Here is a 19,760-nt window from a genome sequence, read left to right as displayed (position 1 = left end):
GGTTTAGGGTCAACTGTCTGATTTCACATTTGACTGGAGCTCCTCTTCAATTTATTAAACATTTCAGTAATGAATACATTTTGCAGGGGGCTGCTTTTCCAATTTACGATATCCAATACTTTATCACTCACATTAAGGTGGTCCTGCCTTTGATTCTTTCGGATCTTCTCCAAGATGGCAAGATTCTCTTTTTCAATGCCTTCATCCTCTGACTTCTTACCATCAACTGGCTCTTCCTTCATGTCATAATGATCCAGATCTTCAATATCCTTAAAAGAAAAATAGGATTTTTGTACTCACCGTAAATTCCTTTTCTCTGCGTTCATTGAAGGACACGGTGAAGTAGATCATAGATCTGAAACCACAGGGTATTGCGCCACCTGCAGGAGGACGCTAGGCACACAACAAAAGGACAAAAAATAAAAAAAAAGCCTAGGGGTGGCCCCTGCTGGTTGCCAACCCCCCCATCTACTGACCAAGTCTCCAGTAAGTAGCAAGCAGTAAAGAGAAATTCCCACATAGAGAGGGTGGATAGTGTGTCCTTCAATGAACGCAGAGAAAAGGATTTTACGATGAGTACAAAAATCCTTTTTCTCTTCCGTTCATTGAAGATCTTAGATCTGAAACCACAGGGACTTCACAAAGCAGTGCAATATGAGACACAAGAACGTCTAAAGGGTTGCCTGCTAAACCTTGCACCCAAAATGGCCACATTACAACTCTGAGCAACGGAGGCACTAAGATCAAAGGCCAAGGACGCCCCGACAGCCCTAGTTGAATGAGCTGCAGCAGGAAAAAAGAGGTTCCCAACCCCTGATAGCATAGGCCTGAACCACAGAGTTGCGAATCCAACACATGACAGCGACAGGAGATATAGCCATCTGTGTCCAGGTACAGAGAATACGATTCACGAAAAGATGCCTTATCTAAATAGACACGAAGAGCTTGAATAACTAAGCAATGTAGAGATCTTTCTCCGATGGGCAAGCCCAGAACAAAAAGGAAGAATAGCCTCATGAAGATGAAAGGCCGAATCGAATTCAGGAAGAAAAGATGACCCGAGTCAGAGCACAACCTTATCTCGGCGAACAACCAGAAAAGGGGACTTGCACGACAAGGCCCTACATAGGCGATAGCCACCAAAGGAAGACACCTAGTGCGACAAGAATCAACAGCAGAATCTCTTAAATTCTTAAATAAAGATTCCCACAACAGCAAAGATCCAAATGTAAAACCAGAGGGGGTAACGTAGACCGGACGAGGGAACGATGTGCAAGCTCTTCCACAAAAAAGTACGAACTAGGGAATTGCATACCAATGCCCGCTGAAAGGAGATGGACATACCCAATAATTTGGCCCTTAACTGCGCTCGGGGCTAGACCCAGATCCACCCCATGCTGAAGAAAAGTCAGATTCTGCTCCCCGAATAAAACCGTGGTAAAATGTTTGTGAAGTAGCCACATGCGCCTTAAGCATAGTGGGAATAACCTAATCCGGCAAAACCCCGGGTCCTTCAACACCTGGCTTTCAACAGCCACGTCATTAAAGCCAGAGACTGTAAAGCAGGGTAGGAGACCGGACCCTAAGACAGAAGATGCGGCCAAAGTGGCAGGTGCCATGGTGCATCTACGACCAGATGCCCCACGCCCACGAGAGACAGGAAATCCCCACAGCCTCTATCCTGCAAAGATGAAGGGGAAAAAGCTACACCGGGGGAAGGCATAAAGCAGTGTACCGGTCCCACAGAGCTCCCAGTGCATCCGCCCACGGATCCTAGGTCCTGTTCACTAACCGAGAGACCTTCTAGGTGAAGCGGGCGCAGACATCAATCCACTGAAACACCTCTGGATGCAATGGCCACTCCACCCTGGATGCACAGACTGGCAGCTGAGGTAATCTGCCTGCCAATTGTCTACCCCCAGGATCTGCACCAGGGAAAAAGCCGGAACATGACTCTCCGCCCAGGAGATAATCTGACACCTCCTGCGCCATCGCTGCGCTTCTTGTTCCACCTTGATGGTTAATGCAACCCACCACCATAGCATCGTCCGATCGAACCCAAAACGGCAGACCCTGAAGATAGCAAGTTCTGTGTTGGAGAGACAATCACAGCCCAAGTTCCAACAAATTGATTGGAAGGCAGGAATCCTCAGATGACCACTAAAGAAGAGAAGCCCGGATATCCCAACTCACTGAGGTTTCCCTGTCCAGCGAAGATGGAGACTTGTTCCAATGGGACAAGATGTTGCTCTGCAGGGTCCTGGCATGATGTTGCTCACAGAGAACCACTTCAAAGAATCGATCTCATCCTGGCCCAGGACCAGCCCCAGATATTCCAGCCATGGGACTTTTTGCAGTGCAGGATCCACCCGAACTCATCCGGAGATCACTCCCCCGTAAAGATCAGTTTGGTAAGCGCACTCTGGAGCCAGAGCAATCTGTAGAGCACAACAGCAGAACCGACAATTTGGACACAAACTGACCAGCATCAAGCGCCACAAACTTTGCACCAGTAGGTCGTCGACATAGGCGGGAGAACCATGTTTACCAGCAAGACCCTGGGGCAACAGTTAGCTCAATCAGGTAAATATTGAGATATCGGGGCTGAAGCGAAAACAGGGTGGCAAAAGCTCCAGCGATGACATACATAATTCATGAAGTAGCCTCTGCCTTCCGATCCGTGGGAACCCAGAAAGACCAGGAATCCTCCACAGGAATGACTGCAGCCTTTATTAAAAGGTGCAAGATTGGTGGATCCACCAGCGCAGTAGACCACTACTCCAGGAAAAGATTCCTCAAAAGGAATAGCGAACGTACGAACATTTAGGCAAAGACTAGATAAGCCGTCCCCACTCCTTGTAAAGAAAATCATGAAAAAGTTGATGTATGGAAAAACCCCTTGCCGACCGCCCAAGTTGAGAGTGTCAAAATAAACTGGCACCTCAGAAGAACCGGGAGCATGCTCGATCTTCAAGGGCTTCCGAACCTGAACTAAAGGGCAGAAATCAAGTCCCGCTCCTAGAGCAAGAGGTGGACGACCTTTACTGCTTGACCCCTCTGCAGAATCCCCAGGAGCAAGATGGTCCAACATCGCAGATACCTCTTCCTCCACCTCAGAACCATTCATAGGGGTTGGAGAGGGTGAAGGCATTCAACATTTCTTGAAAGGTACTTGCGCCAAGGTACGCTCAATCCGCCAAAACAGTTCATAACGAACGAAAAGGCCTCAAAAAGGATAGCGTCTGACTGGGACAACCGAGGCCCACAGAAAAGGGCCCGAAAGCAGCCCTAACGATGGGGACGGGGTGCCGTCAGACAAGCAGCACAAAAAGGGGACTGAGAGTGAGCCACGCAACATCCCTTGCACGCCACCGTAGAGACCGCGTCCCTGCACTCCATGACTGCAAAATGCCCTTCCAAAACAGACCACCAGCACCCACGGAGACCACATCAAAAGGGAGAAGTCCAGCAAAACACTCACGGCCCCCACAAAGCCCACCACGTGTCCTTGCCGCAGCCACATGGAGCAGCCCCAGCAAACACCATCCGCAGTAGTAAATACCCTTCGGCGTGCCAAGACTGAATTCCAGCCCCTCAGCGTGTAACAGAAGAAAGCCGGGATCAGGGAAGGGTGGCTGCCCACAGTAAAGAGGGCGGCCAAAGGTCGCAGCCATGGACTAAATTATTGCCATCCGACAAACCAAGTGGGGCAGCCTGAATCACTGGCGTGACCGTGGTGCATCCGAATGTATAGCACCGTGGGCCGCTACTGCCTGAGTTCCCGCAGACCCCCGGAAACGGCAGCACACCCGCTGCGGTCTAAATTTCCTCCAACCACCTGCTGCACCAATCGGGGCGGCCAGAAAAAAAAATAAAAGCACGACCACAGGGCAAACCAATGCCCAGCACCGGGGTCTGCCCTGCTCAGGGCACTGCCCCAACTGAGGGAAAAAGCAGCCGCCCACCAAACAGGCCTGAGAACCGGCACTGCCGGCGCATTAAAAAGGAGACCTCCCTAGACAAGGGTGGGTCCCCTAAAATAGCAGGCTTCCCAGCGCTCAACCACCGTAATCCGTAGAGGGGTGGGGTGAAAGGGGTAACCCCTAGAGGGGGATCCCACCTCGCGGGCCTTAGAGAGGGAAAAAGCAGCCGCCCACCAAACAGGCCTGAGAACCGGCACTGCCGGCGCATTAAAAAGGAGACCTCCCTAGACAAGGGTGGGTCCCCTAAAATAGCAGGCTTCCCAGCACTCAACCACCGTAATCCGTAGAGGGGTGGGGTGAAAGGGGTCACCCCTAGAGGGGGATCCCACCTCGCGGGCCTTAGAGAGCCCACAGCACCAGATGTCCCTGCCCCATGATCGCCAGATCTCCAGCCCAATAGTTACCCACCATAACTAGACGGAGGTGACCCTAGGGGAGATGACAGTACCATCCATCGAGGTGTCGTACACGCCATGTGGATAGTGGTAGATACCGCAGTAATAGACAAGGGGTGCGCAGGAAACGGCAGGCCACTACAGACAGTCTAGGCACCGCCTGCCTGTGTGGGGTACTGTAACTGGGCAGCCGAGACCCCCCAGTCATATGTACCCCACTGGGAGAGAATCCCACAGGCCACCCCATGAATAAAGAGCATTTGCAGCTTAGACACCATAGCAGATTCTGCATGCGCCCGATGGCCTGGGTAGGGCTTAAAGGATCCACGATCATACGTCGTGTCTCCCAGATGGCACTTGCTTGAAGATCAAGCCAAAATAGAGGAAAAAAATTAGGGAAGAATTCTGGAGAAAAATTCTTAGCTTCTTACTCCTGACGCTAGGCAAAAAAAAATGGAGACTTGATCAGCAGGTGTGGGGTTCAGCCACCAACAGGGCCACCCCTAGGCTGTCTTTTGTAGCATCCTTCTCCTGCATCCTTCTCCTGCAGGTGGTGCAATACACTGCGGTTTCACATCTACAATCTACTTCACTGTGTCCTTCAATGAACGGAAGAGCAAAAAATAAAAAAACACAATAATAATAATGCAGCAATACGAGCCAATTCCTGACCGTGGTGTTTACAGCCCCGTGGTGTTACCATCCCCAAAATTGACCGTAGGCGACGCTTTAAAAACTTTTACCACTCATCAATTTAGTGTTAACCCATGATTAATGGCCCTAAAATTATTGCTCACACTGACGTTCGTGATGATATGTAACATGTGCGGCGTAATGAGCGTAATTGTCCTTTTCGCACATAGGCTCACCTGACACGTTTGCGCAGATATGCAATGAACTTTAAAACATTTTCGGTGGTTTTTTTTGGTTACACCTAATTTTATCAAATTACAGTGACAGCTACTCTTTATGATAACATCATGGGTCTCCAAGATGACTCATGTCACCTAGGGACCCCTAAAGAAGCCGATGAAGCAGAGACCTTCTGTAGCCAGAGAGTAACAGCTGAATCCAGAAGTCAAGTGAGATAAGCTTTGAGATAAGCTTTACATCTCTGGGATTTGTAGTCCAGGGCATTACAATCTACCTGCACAGAGCCGGTCCTTGGCCAGGACGGAGCACAAGGATCGCGCGGAGGGGGGGGCACACGAAGGCACAACATACAGCAATCGGGCGGCTCTGCAGACCCCTGGACCTCTTGTATGTAAACAGCCACCGCAGACCTGCTTCATCAGCTTCAGTGGGGTCCTAGGTGACATTAGGGGTCTTGGAGACACCTGATGACTCCATAAAAGAGGACCTGTCACTTCTTTTGCTTTCACAAGGGGGTTACTTAGCCCCCTATCTGATAGCAATAAAGTCAATAAAGTGGGTTTTTTTTTTTTTACTTTACTTTGACTGCTATCACATGGGGGGGCTTACAAGCCCCTTCTTCGGGACGCAGAAGCGATCTGGCGACAGGTAAGTCACCAGGATCGCTTCTGTTGTAAAGCCGTCGGCTCTACAAGTTTAAACAGAGTCCCGGCGGCAAAAGTCACCGGGAGTCTGTTTAAACAGCCCCGATGCATGCGACGTACACTGTACGCCGTCAGTCACGAAGGGGTTAAAGTCCCCACCCACGCAACATGTTACATATCGCCGCGAACGTCGCAGTGAGCAATAATTCTAGGGCCATTAAATCACTTATAACACTAAACTGATGATCTGTAAAAGCTTTTAAAGAGTCACCTATGGTCAATTTTGGGGATGGCAGTTTTGAGATATCGCGGGTGCGCGCACATTTTTAAGCTTGACATGTTTGGTGTCCATTTACACAATGTGACCCCATCTATTATATTTTAGCAAAATAATTGGGTAATAATGGTTTCCTAACCATGTAAAAAAAACAAAAACAAACATTCAGTAATTTTTCCTAAATATAGTAAAAAATGAAAGAAAGCTCTATCTGTCCCCAAAAAAATGGTATAAAATTAATTTCAGTACAGCGTTGCATGACAGAATAAATGTCAAAGTACCGCGGCGCTGAATACTGAAAAATGGCCCGGACAGGAAGGGGGTCTAAACACCTGGTCTTCAAGTGGTTAAATATGGTTGCACACTGGAAAATATATAAGAATATCTGTTTATTAACAATGCGAGGAGAGGACGAGGAGAGGACGAGGAGAGGACGAGGAGAGGACGAGGAGAGGACGAGGAGAGGGGTGGGCGGGCACAGCTGGCATTGCATCTAAAGAGGCAGAGTCAGCTGTTACTCACGTAGCTGGGTGGATCGAGACAATGGTTGGGATCTGTCCCGGCTGGGGCACTCTCAGTATATAGCAGGCAATAGCCCACGATATACTGAGCTTTGGGTCACAGGAGGTGGTTAGTATATGTCCTCCCGTGACCCTAAAGCGAACTATAGGGAAAAACACTTTCCACATAGTTCTCTTTTAAGCTTGTATACTATTTGGGTTGTTAAACTCTGAAGGGATTCCAACAAAGTTAAAATTGAAAGAGAAAGCTACTAATTTGCAAGATTAACCTTTTTATGACCAGAAGAAGTGATCAATTTATATATGATCAAGACTTATTTGCTACACCAGTATAATAAATACCCTACTTAGGATTATTACTTTTGTTTATTGTAAACTGAGAAATGGGCAACTTAAAAATAAAAAAATACTGTAATTGTATCCAAAAATTACCGTATGAAACAGATGCTCACTGCCATCTAAAAGATTGAAAATGCCATCTCGAGGCTGGAGAAGTAATTTAAACGCCTAGCCTACATATAAGGATTCGTTTTTGTGGTGAAAATGGTTGATGACTGCTTCCTAATAATTGGGGGGTGACCTACAAAGCAATTTAAAAAAATTTCTACCAAGATCAAAATACAGACAATATTAGGTCTTTCCATTTCTTACCTCTCCCATGTCTTCCTCCTCTTCCTCTTCAGACGTGACTTCCTCTGTTGTGCCATTCTGCAAAGACAAAAATTGAGCAAGTTTTATTAAGCTCACACAGGAAGAGCAAGTAGGTACATGGGGACCTTAACATAACATTCATGCTACAGAAAACAAATGAGACTGCAGGCATACTACAGTAGATGGTCAGAGACTGGAAATAGTAAAGAGGTGATTGAAAACTGGAGGCACGCTTTAGGAGACAGCCAGAGACAAGGGATAGGTTATACAAGACTGCTGGATAGCTCTGTCATTACAGCTCGTATACAAATCATTGTTCTGACTCCTACTACTGGCTGCTGGGGTCCCAGGTTGGATACTAGGGGCTTAGAACATACATTACCACCACAACGCAACTACACTTCCTTTTCCTCATTGATGCAACATAAAGTTACCATTAGACACCTTTAGTCCACTTAGTTTCCATTATGAGATGATCAGACAAGCTGCCATGTAAATAACATATATAACTTCTGTTTCGCAAACTGGAGCAATTACCCATAGAAAACAAATTCCTGTGTAAGAGTTGTAACGGTGCCCTTTAAAAAGAGAAGTAAACATAACTGGGCTTATGCAAGCATCCAAATTATTATAAAGTAGATGTAGTTAAATATTTATATTTTGCTGATTTATTTAGGTTTACTTATTTTTAGGGCTGTTACTGATTAAAATTTTTGTGTTCGATTAATCAAATTTTTTAAAATCTATTAATTTCGATTAATAACGCACATACAGATCCAACTACATTGGCCTATACACATAGAGCACAGCAATAAAGTAATAAAAAGAACTAGGATCACAGTAATCCAGCACGTTATTAATCTGAGTTGCCCCACTCAAGCGGCGGCCATATTGAGTGGGGCACCCGAGATGCTGGATTACTGTGATCCTAGTTAATTTTAGTACTTTATTGCTGTGGTGTATGTATATAGGGCAATGCCGCGGATGGCGCTCGTGCAGAAGAACTTTCTTGGCCAAACCTCGCAGTTCTAAGGAAACTGGAAGTCAGGCGGTCCCAAATCTCGACAAGTTAGGACTATCGATATATATCTCATGATCCCCCATTGCCTCTAGCTAGTGTGGTCACTGGGAAAATGGAGTAGGGTGCAGAACCTGTATGATTTTCCTACTGCCTAGGATATATAAACCAGCCATAGTCAGAATGGTCATTACTTATACGGAGCGTGATGATCGTCTCAAAAGATGGTGGAGGCATTTTTCTATTTTCAAGAGTTCCCCATTGGACTAGATGCAGGTGATCTGTAAAATGTTTCATGCTATAGAGTCAGGGCTGCATGCTGCTATAGTTCTCAACTGTCATATCTGAAGGGACAGTCCCTCTTTTTCATCCCTTGGTCCCTCTTTCCTCTTAAAGCTGAAATCCAGTCAGCTGTAAAAATTAAAAAAGGCATTGGCTCCTTTCCACCTGAAATCTACTGCATTCTTTGATGCTCCTGATATATGGGCATAGTTGGACTCCATGTACAATGCAGGGCATAGGTAGGTGATACATGATGATATTCGGGAACCCATGATTGCTTAAGCTGCAAAGATTAGCTGCTCCATGGGACTGGTCATATGGTGTGGAGGCAGACTGCTCTTAATTCCTTACCCCTTAAGATGGCCATACACTGCTCAAATGTTGGCCAATTCCTTCCCTGTCCACACCACCCCCTCCTCCCCCCTTCCCTTCATTAGCCGACGGAGCTACTTGGGGAAGGGGGGAGGAGATCTCCGACGGAAGACCCGGAAGCCGGCGGAGAGGTGAGTACCGATCAAAAAACGATTAATCGAGGAATTAATCGTTAATTTCCGCAGCCCTACTTTTGTGTCTGAATTTTTTCAGCTCAAGAATGAGGGGTGAGTAGTCACTCTGCTGATACTTGCTGCCCCGTTGACTACCAGACTTTACATACCGTCTCTCCCAACCTTTATTTGGTCATGGCACCCTTTAAAAGTAAGCAAAATCTTGAGGCACCCATCTAAACTGTAAAAAAAAAAACAGGGCCCCTTCTTAATTCCACACTAGACTCTTATCCCAGATCAGTGTCTGGTATAGATGTAAGGGGAAACCCCACTTTGTTGCGTCCCCCAACACGCCTTTCACAACAGGAGCCTCAGTCCTTTCTTCACATCAGGGTCCTAACCTTGTCCAGAGTCACAGCAGCACAGGAGAGGGCAGGAAGCGGAGCAGGCCTGGACGGAGGCAAATGTCCGTCATTTTGTAAATGGTTTACACCCTCTCCAGATAAGAGTCAATGTTTCCATGGTGCTGGCAGCCGGTGTACCACAGAAAGGCATGACTCTGTGCATACATTTCTGGCACCTCTGAAGAAGCCAGAAGGCACCCCAAGGTTCCGCACTACCCCGTTCGGGAAAGGCTGGTGTGGAACCACAACCAATAACAGATGGAAGATGGTGGTTTAAGGTAGGCAGTGAACAGGACTCCATGGAATACAGGGAAGCCGAATACAAAAAAGCATAGAGTGGAATATCCTTAATGTCATAATGATTAAGTCCTACTTCTGATTTGCCACTGGGTGATCCTGCCTCCATTAGGGATTTCCCCTTTATTTCAGTCTTATTTTGCAGTGCTCTCACATTCCACACCTCTTACACTCTACTGCCAAATCCCATTTTATAATCCACAATACCCGCTCCCTGATTACCCAACCTTCCTCTGCACAGTGCCTGCACCCCCGACCTTGCTGCATAGTGCCTGCACCACCAACCCCCCCTGCACAGTGCCTGCGCCACCAACCCCCAACCTCCCTGCAACACCAACCCTGCTGCACAGTGACTGCACCCCCCGACCCCCAACCTTGCTACAAAATGACCACACCTTCTAGCTACAACCTTGCTGTACAAGACCCACCCCTCTGTGGCACTCCATCCAGCCTCCTTCCCACTACTGAACTAGACCACAAATACTCCAACCGCTGATTAGCTTGGCCTGTGCCCTTCAATTTCAGTGGCTCTCACTCAATCAACAGTAAAATAAAATAGCTCTTCTCTGCAATTTTCACATAATGCATCTCCACTGCTATTACTATGCAACCTTATTCTGTGTTCATAACCTCCCTCCAACATTCCAAGCCTTACTGTCTCTTCTGTTCCGATCCGGTTCATGTCACTCCCACGCATGCATACAAATAAACCCTACTCCTTGCCAGCCATCACAGAACCAACTGCTCTATATATCTCACTGGCCTGATAATGCCAGTTATTCGTCTTCTGTATACACTACTATGTAATTTCACTACAAAGGATATTCTTCTCTGTCCATATCGCCACTTTATCCCTCATTTGCTGCAAGATATTGCTCTGAAATACATTGCATCCACACAATATTTCCAGCACTTTTTTTGTCATCTCACTGGAACCTCAGTTCTTTCCTCCTGTCTGGCGTCACATGCTTGCCAAGCTGTTAGTTCGGTCTGCATGCACCAGCTCAGATTGATGCAGTGTGTGACATTGACATGAAATTTAACTCCAACACACACATACAGTTATGCAACACAGTTGCATAACGTACACCACAACATTGCATATACTTAAGAGTTGCATTGAGTTACACTAAAAAAAAATAAAAAAAATGCAGGAACTATTTCCAGGTGCCTGAAGTAAATGAAGGTCAAAATAAATGCATGGTCTAACCCTCAATGCACAAAAACATCAGACACTGTTATGCTGTACATGGGCCCCTAATCTTGCTCCCTACCTGCTCTCTCCTACAGGGAAACCTTGTCATTATAATTTACCTTTTTACCCTTTCTTCACAAAATGTCCATTCTTTTTTTCCTCTAGAATGCACTGTATTTATATATTTATTCTACCTTCTAATGTTCTTGCTGTGCTACATCACTAAGTCACTCTTGCACTAGTTGCCATGTTTTACCTGCATACTAATTTATAAATAACATTGCCGTCGATAAGGAAGATCACAGCTTTACTCTTTAAAGTTCCACTTTACATATTAAAGTGGACAATAAAGTCACAACCCCCCCGCCCCCCATACTGTTTTAATGACTAGCCTTAAATGATGCCTCCGAATCCGATCCTCATCTTCCTTCCACTTGTATTCAGCAATCCCTCCAGCGCTGGTGCCGGTCTCCGATTCAGCACAGACGCCTCGGGTCCCACGTTGTCTGTCCGACATGCACACTCCCGACTGCGTGCATTTGGCTCAACTGTGTCGTTTTTCTTCTCCTGGCCAAAGAGCTCTACTGCCCTATCATCCTGCACGGCCATTTGAGAAGCTTCAGGTCTTCAATGTAAATGGTAGAAAGTCACTTGCACTCAAAAACTTTTGCAGTCAATCTTATTTCCAGACTGTGGTCCCTTCAGGTAAACTAAACTCTCACACTTTTGTTTGCCTGAAGAAGGGACCACACTGTCTCAAAACATCACTAAGCAATGTGACACTTTGATGGTCAATAAAGAGTGACTGCAAACTTCTTGAGTGCGAGTGACTTTCTCCCATGTACATGTGTGATACGCAGACTCATCTGCGGTTACTCCAGCACTCCCAGTTTCCTGGGGATTTGCCGGTCAGGAGTGCGATGGGATCCATTATGTTCTAAAGTGCTTCAGATCTTCAGACGGGAGCAAGCAACGGAGACACAACTACCTACCTTTTCGGTAAAAATGTTTTTGCATACATATACTGCTTGCTAGCAATACATATATGCAAAAACAAAGGAGAGTTTAAATGTTACTTTAAATAATTCAGTAATGCACAATATTCTTCCACCTTCAGCATGCCCAATATGAAGTCTCTCCTACACTTGCTGCCCACCATCGCACCCTCTGTGCTCCTCTCCGGCACATACTGCCCACCATCGCACCCTCTGTGCTCCTCTCCGGCACATACTGCCCACCATCGCACCCTCTGTGCTCCTCTCCTGCGTATACTGCCCACCATCACTGCCTCCTCCCTCTGCATATATTCATGCATATTCTACCTCCTCTTGTATAGTAAAATATGCCTTGCAATTGTAATTATATACACTAGTTATGCACACCCAGAATAGTTTTTTTCTTTTTTCTTAAACACATCCTTGATTCATCTTAGTCTCTGGAAAGCCAAGAGGTTATACAGCACATAAAAAACAGAAGCTACAGATCTGCTCAGAGGCCTACTCGAAGTCTCACACTTGCAACAGAAAGCCTTTATGAAACTCAATCCTTAGGGTAAACTGAATGAGCTTTCTCAGCTGAACACAGTTGCAGTATTTTCTGGAAAGCATTGCAGTCACCTCTATAACCAGCCATTTCTCCTGAACACTGGGAGGCTACACAAGTAGTAATGTATGCAATCAACCACATGCATGTTGGGTTTCTAGATCATTCGATTTTTGTGCGTCATGGGTTTCAAAACACAAGAATGTTTATCTTATATTGGTGAAATTATGTTTTTTTTTTGCCATGACAGCATTAGGAGTTAGGTGTTGGTTAAGGTTCATTGTCATGTTCAGGGTAATGTATGGAATAAGCTTAGGGGTGTTCAGCCTAGATAGCATTTATGACAGGGCAAATCCCTTCCGCCAGGGTGACGAAAAATGCATCTGGCAACATGGTTATTGAAATCTCTATTTGCAGTCTCAGTGACTGCAATTGAACGCATCAATTGTTACTAAGTGACATCTCGATGAAAAACATCCAATGATCAACACAGCTAGTGCCACTGTGTGTTTGGTGGTGACATAGGGCGAGTATCTGTGTGTGTCCCAGCAGCCCTAGCATGCATCTGTGTGTGCTTGTGTCAGTAGCCTAGCGTCTTGTTTTTGAATATGGATCAGTGAGGTGCATAGCTAAGAGGGTTTGCAACTTGGGTCTTTGGGTGGCTATCTGAACACAAGGTTGTTGTTACTATGTGTTAACCTATTACATATGCGCAGGGGACATGCATCAGCTATGTGTGCATGCGCACTAGGGCTGCAACCAACTAATAAATTGATAATGGGAATAGTTGTCAACTATTCTCATTACCGATTAGTTGGATCCCCTAGCTCTCCTCCACGCTGGGAGGAGGGCACAGCAAGCAGTGAGTGGGTGCAATAGCCAGCCTGCTATTGCAATTTGAAATGGCCAATATCAGGCTGACTATTGCACAAGCCCACTACCTGCTGTATTTACATTCAGCTGCCATCTGCAGAATCTTGCCACTGGCAGCTGTCATTCCCTGGCTGAAGCTATTCTAGCGCCATGTGCTTACAATACAATTATTTTTAAAAATTATAAAAAAAAAGGTGGGAAAGTAATTTTGGTTTCAGCCTGACAAATTCTGCTGCAGGAGGTGCGTTGCAGTGCCATTCATTTCAATCTTAATCCTCCTGTCCCATCGCACTCCTGACCGGACAAAAACCCAAATCCAACTGGGTGGGTGCGGTAGTGACAACGGATGCCTCCGTGAAATGTAGCTAGATGAAAGTAGTCACTCGCACTCCATGATATTAAAGTCAATGCTGTTTATTGACTGAGATAACACACATCTCCTTAGCGACGTTTCGAGACCAATGCGGTCCCGTCCTCAGGCAAACAGAGACAAAATCTCTGCTTGACCTGAGGACGGGACCGCATGGTCTCAAAACGTCGCTAAGGAGATGTGTGTTATCTCAGTCAATAAACAGCATTGACTTTAATATCATGGAGTGCGAGTGACTACTTTCATCTATCTACCATTCATTTCAATGGCACCCCAAACGCGCCTCCCACCTACAGTGTGGCAAAACAAATGGCAAACACACTCATCAACTCATAACCAGCTTTATACAGTACAACAATAAAATGTTTCCCAGCACACTCACCAGCCAGCATGCAAAAAAACTTGTCTAACTGCTAAGGTTAAAACAGAGGTTTTAGTAAAACGTCTTCTGCAGAATATGTGAAAGTTGCACTGTCTCATCAAGGCACCTCTATATAATGTGGTCCTAACTCTAGCCTATGAGAGTCTCCATCTTGGAGCACATGCAGCAAAAGATAGAATTGGGTGCAGGTTTGTCAGGAGGCACCCACAGTGTGAATGTCCACACTGGAACGCACAGTAAGGCAATGCTGTGTGATAGCAAAAAAATTGTGCATGCAGTTTTATTCTGAAGTAAACCTTATGTTTGTAACACTGCATTTGTGTATTTTATTTTAAAAATTGCACACACAATGGACACTATGCAACAGCTACATGTGTGCGCATGTGCAAGGGACACTATGCATCAGCTATGGATCTTTAACACTTGTGTTTTACAGTATGCATAAGTATGGTGTGTATTCTATAGTAAAGCATGTGTAAACATCCAGAAAGAGAATGGTGACAAGGATTCATCTGGGTCTGTTTAAGTGACACATACACACTTTACCAAGTGGACACGCATGGAGCAGCAGAGGCAGTGAGTCAGTCAACAGTAAGTGAATTTAATCATGCATGGGACAAACATAGATCAGTACTCAGGACAAAAAAAACATTGAAAAAGGAAAAGAAAAAAAAAAAAAAAAAAAAAAAAAGGCAGACTTGATGGATCCTTGGTCTTTTTTTGCTCTTACTCTGTGTTTGTAATGTGATGCTATAGATGCAATTGGTACTTAAGTGGACAACTCTGGTGCTGCTAGATGGCATATTAGGGCTACAGAAACCCAGTTTAGCCTTCCTATGCATGCAACTATGCACTGGAAGGGCACTTATAATAGGGATACTAAAAGCAACCTTGATACATGTGGTGAATTCAATCGGCACGTGTTTTATTCAAGAATTGTCCCTGAACTTGTAAGCGCAGAGATGCAGATATTGACATGGCTTTGCATGTTAGTCCATGAAATCATAAAAATCCTGTCCCAAGATTGTCAAGTGAATTGGACAATGTGTGGCCTTTTCACTCTGCTTGGTGCGCTTTTTCATGAAGAGATTGCCTAACACTGATTTTGGAATCTGTAGGTTATAGGAAACTGCAAGCAATGATCTTAGTATGGCTTAGAAATCATCCAAAAGGACATAGGCATTGAAAAGACAGACATAAAAAAAAGCATATAATATACCCAAGCATAATGTTGAGTATGTCTGCATTACAGAATATTTCAAAATATGTACATAGTATTCCACTGCACTGTGACTGTTTTTTCTTTTAACATGTCTAGGGAACTATAAAGAATACCTGTCCTGCAGGCAGAGGCTGGTCCAGCATTTCAACGTCAGGATGCTGTGGGAGGTTGTACAATCTGCACAGGTCACAAATCAATCTCTTTAGCTGCTGCAAGAGCTACAGAGAGGAACACAAACAAATATATAATGTTACTGCAAGTTTTTCTCTAATGTAAAGTTACTGCAGATTAGTTTATTTCATTTCCTGTAGTCAGGGAAATATACAGACAATATTTTCCAGCATTTCAATTGCCTGCTCCTGCAATTGGCTCACTGCCTATAACAGATGTCTACATATGACTTGGTTGGAAAGGACATACATTTATTGCAAATCCTACCTGTACCTTGCCCCAGAGCATTTGGCTTGCTGCTGGATGTTTAATATTAGATCAAACACTTGAGTACAATAAGTTTAAAGTGAATGCCAGGAGTACAATGTTCCTTCTTACAGGAGCTAAGCATGCGATTATAGTAAAAGAAAGAAACTCATTTTTGTAACTAAACGTTTAGAGACCAAAAAGTAAATAACCTGCAATACATTTTTTTTCCAGTATCTTACATGTTATACCAAAACAGGGGATGCCCTGTCAGCCATGTTATCAGTCAGCGCTGAAAGCTAATGTACTGTCACAAATAAGCTCATCTGTAAAAAACCCAAAAACTATTTATATGGTACCAACCAGTGATGCATCAATACCATATTTTTCCCAGACCAAGTTCGAGTACCGATATTTTTTTTTTTAGCATCATGTGACAGTTTTTCTGAAATACAGACTAATGATTTTAGGACAGTGGTGGAGCACCAGGACGCAGCTGCAACCCTGGAGTGACATTTATAAATAAATGAATTTGTACGAGTCTGGAATTCTCATGCTGGTGACATCTTGATTCAAGTTCTACGATTTGTGGTGCCATCCGCAGTCATTACGAGCACCAGTAACTTTGGGATATCCGGTAAGGAGTGCTGCAAGACATATGGACAAGGCGCTGTAAACAGCCGCCACAAGGTTCCCAGCAAGTTTAGGACCTTATGGCAGCCGAAAGAATTTAAAAATTAAAAGGGCCGGTATAGGCGCTTTGTATCATGGGATTTTCACGGGTACCAGTGAAAATGCCCAGTAGTCGCACAGATATTAGTAATGTTGCATCCCTAGTTACAACCGTGTAGGATAATGCACCTTAAAGCTGATCCTGTTGTGGGAGAAAACTTGTCAGTGGCAGGATTGCTATGTCTGACACAGCAGGGAAGTGACATATTCACCTGATTGATTGTGTGTCACTCCCTCTCTGGCTGGATGAGCTAGACATCTCTCGTTTGGAACCTACATTCTACAGGTTTTTGTTCCAGCGCTCATACAACACATACAAGTAGGTGAACGTTTACCCTGCACATTTTAGCAATCCTGCCAATGGAAAGTTCTAGTCCTGCGCCGATCGTGGATGTGGGCGGGCAGTGAGTGTAAGGCGGGGAGGAGGTGCGGTGTGAAGAGCGTGGATGCGGGCGGGTCTGGCAGCGACGAGCGTGAGGTGATGAGGAGGTGCAGTGCACAGCGTGTGTGGAGCCGTGAACAGGGCCAACTGATCGGAAGCCGATTAATCGATTATTGAAAAAGTTGACAACTTTTTCAATAATCGATTATAATCGATTATGTCGATTAGTTGTTGCAGCCCTAAGTCAATGACAGGATTGCTAGTATGACATGGGAGTTAAAAGCACAAGAGAAATTAGTTTATTGCAAAAGACAGAAAAATTAAGTTCAGAATTAAAAGAACTATGAGGCAAGTGAAAAATCACTCACTTTCATAGTTTCGAGTCGGCGTGTGACAATTAAACTGTCCCACGTCGGCTCAATTGATTGGGAAGTGAGCGAACACATGCTATCGCTCGCTCACTTCCTGATCATCTCCCTGCAGAGAGCAGTGACTGTCAGTCATGGCTCCCGGCAGGGATTCCCCACCTCCCAGATCCTCCAGCGCTGAGTGGAGGAACGGAAAGGGGGCGGGCACAGCTGGCTCTGCCTCTAGATAGGCAGAGCCAGCTGTCATTCATGCAGCTGGGTGGATCTCGACAGTAATGTCGGGACCAGTCCCAGCTGCGGCGGTCTCAGTATACCGCAAGCTGTAGCTCACTATGTACTGAGCTTTGGGTCATGGGAGGAGGTTGGTATATGTCCTCCCAAGACCCTTAAGAGAACTATGGGGAAAAATACTTACCCCATAGTTATCTATTAAGCAAGCTCCACATATTGCCATTTGGGAAAAATCTAAATAGTTGGTGCTAAGAATGCTAAACGATGGCTTACACTACCAGATGGCAAACTGATTAACTCACCAATGTGTTGCTTTTCTTAATGTCTTCCAAGCGTTCTAAAACTGAAGTCAAATTTGGGTCATCTGATTCTACAAACCATATTGGTGCAGAAGAAGGGTAGGACTCCTAGAAAAGGGGAAAAGGAAAAAAAGGTCAAATTTCTGACTACATTTCCATAGGTTAAAAACTCATTGATCCTAAACTTACATTGCACTGCCTCACTAGCTTTCAACATAATACCCAACAGCTTATTTTGCCTTCCTCACTGGTTATCTGCACAACCAGAATGCTACATTCATTTCCCAGTGATCTTCATTCCACCCCACTACCCCATACCCCCAATAATAGAAGCACAGTTTCTTAATTTCAAATTTATTCTGAAAGTATAAACTGGGTTACAAGTTCCAATCAGCCGGTAACAAATTAACACCACATGAAACACAACCAGCATTCCAAATTAAATGGCATCCAAATTCAAACCTGTATTCTTTCTTATAGAGTCTACAACAGGGGAAGGCAACAACGCTCTCCAGCTGTGCTGAAACTACAAATCCCATGATGCTTCTGCCTCTGGGAGTCATGCCTGTGGCTTGCAATGCCTTATGAGATTTGTAGTTTGAGCACAGCTGGGGAGCCGAGGTTGCCTACCCCTGGTCTACAAAGACAATGAATGACTCCGTAGAGAGCATAGTGCAGGCCCAGTTTTGTTCAACATGCCCCTAGCTCTAAATTGACTAGTGCCAACAACTATTCTTATCGTTCAGCTCAAACTTAGAGATGGCGGGTGTGGTGCTGAATTGGGACAGTGTTTCTACAAGATAACGTTTGCTCATGCCACAATGTAGGACACAAGTGAGAAGAGAAGTCAGATCTATACCCCCAAGTGCTAGCTAACAAGTCAACCTTGATGGCTTACAAGTAAACATCGGTTTTAAGGCTTTCAGTATGGCCTGTGGTTCCCAACATGTTTATTTTGCTTAGTGAAGTATATTTCATGTTGACCCCATTAATACTTTCTCAAATTGCTTGCTTTTGATCTAGTTCCTCATTTATCTAACAATATATTTGTGGAGAAGAATGTAATATGCATCATAAACCTCCAACTAGCCTCATTCCCACATCTCTTCCTATTTTCTTAGCTTTGTGTACACAATCTTATCAATATGCCAAATGTTTTAATAACCTTGTTGTTGTAATTATACATGTTCACGGGGCAACCATTTTTGCATATGCAAAGTTCTGCGTCCTGCTTTGATGAACTTTACTGCTCTGTCGGGCTAGGTCTATACTGGCAATTCAATAATGTTGCTACTAAGATTTAAAAAGTGTAGGTACAAAGGAAACATTCTATTCATCTCTCCAATACATGCAAATGTATTTGTACATGCTCCTGACAATCCAGTGAGATGGTAACTTCCCCTTGACTTTTCCTTAGACACAGTACAATGAGTGAGCGTTGTCCCTCTAAGACAGGAAATGGATTATTGACAGGGTCAACAGATAAAAATAAAAGCCAAAAAAAAAAAGTTAAATAACGCACCCACCACATCGAGCGTGTAAAGCTCCGATATAGTACATTTTAGTTTTTGGGTTTAGAGCAAAATACTTATGTTTATCATTTTGCTTGCCATGAAATTTGTACTTGCTCGTTGGCAGGAACCTCACTTGTAGCACAGCAATTTCAATGTGCTGCTAAGGAAAGGAGTAAAAAGTTAAAAGTAACAGAAAAGAGATTTGATTGCCAGTGTAGCCCTGGTCTTACAACACAATATCAAGTCAGCAGACTCACTGAAAACAACGCACTGCCTACATGGCTGATATCTTGTTTCAACAACTGTTATCAGACAAATTCCAATGAGCCAATCAGAACTCTCTCGTGTCTAATCTAAAACTCTCTAACACTAATAAAAAAAAAAAAAAAAAAAAAAAAAAAAA

The 19,760-nt window shown here is 44.7% G+C and overlaps 1 protein-coding gene across 3 annotated transcripts in view; it reads right to left on the bottom strand.

Annotated features, from left to right (window-relative positions):
- Positions 1 to 19,760, bottom strand: part of UBE2Q2 (ubiquitin conjugating enzyme E2 Q2) — a 49,086-nt gene that overhangs the window by 12,845 nt on the left and 16,481 nt on the right. Inside the window, exons 2-5 of one of the 3 annotated variants that reach the window (XM_018568099.1) lie at positions 17,847 to 17,951; positions 15,526 to 15,632; positions 7,345 to 7,393; positions 132 to 269 (exon numbers count right to left, since the gene is read on the bottom strand). In XM_018568099.1, the coding sequence (XP_018423601.1) occupies positions 132 to 269; positions 7,345 to 7,393; positions 15,526 to 15,632; positions 17,847 to 17,951 (399 nt within the window). Of the gene's footprint in view, positions 1 to 131; positions 270 to 7,344; positions 7,402 to 15,525; positions 15,633 to 17,846; positions 17,952 to 19,760 lie in introns of all 3 variants that reach the window. The other 2 variants (XM_018568098.1, XM_018568100.1) reach the window with 2 other exon arrangements.

The sequence above is a fragment of the Nanorana parkeri genome, unplaced genomic scaffold, assembly GCF_000935625.1.
Source record: "Nanorana parkeri isolate BGI_ZX_2015 unplaced genomic scaffold, ASM93562v1 scaffold1136, whole genome shotgun sequence".
NCBI classification, from domain to species: Eukaryota; Metazoa; Chordata; class Amphibia; order Anura; family Dicroglossidae; genus Nanorana; species Nanorana parkeri.
Note: the sequence above shows the minus strand (reverse complement) of the source record. Positions and strands in the feature narration are given on the sequence as shown.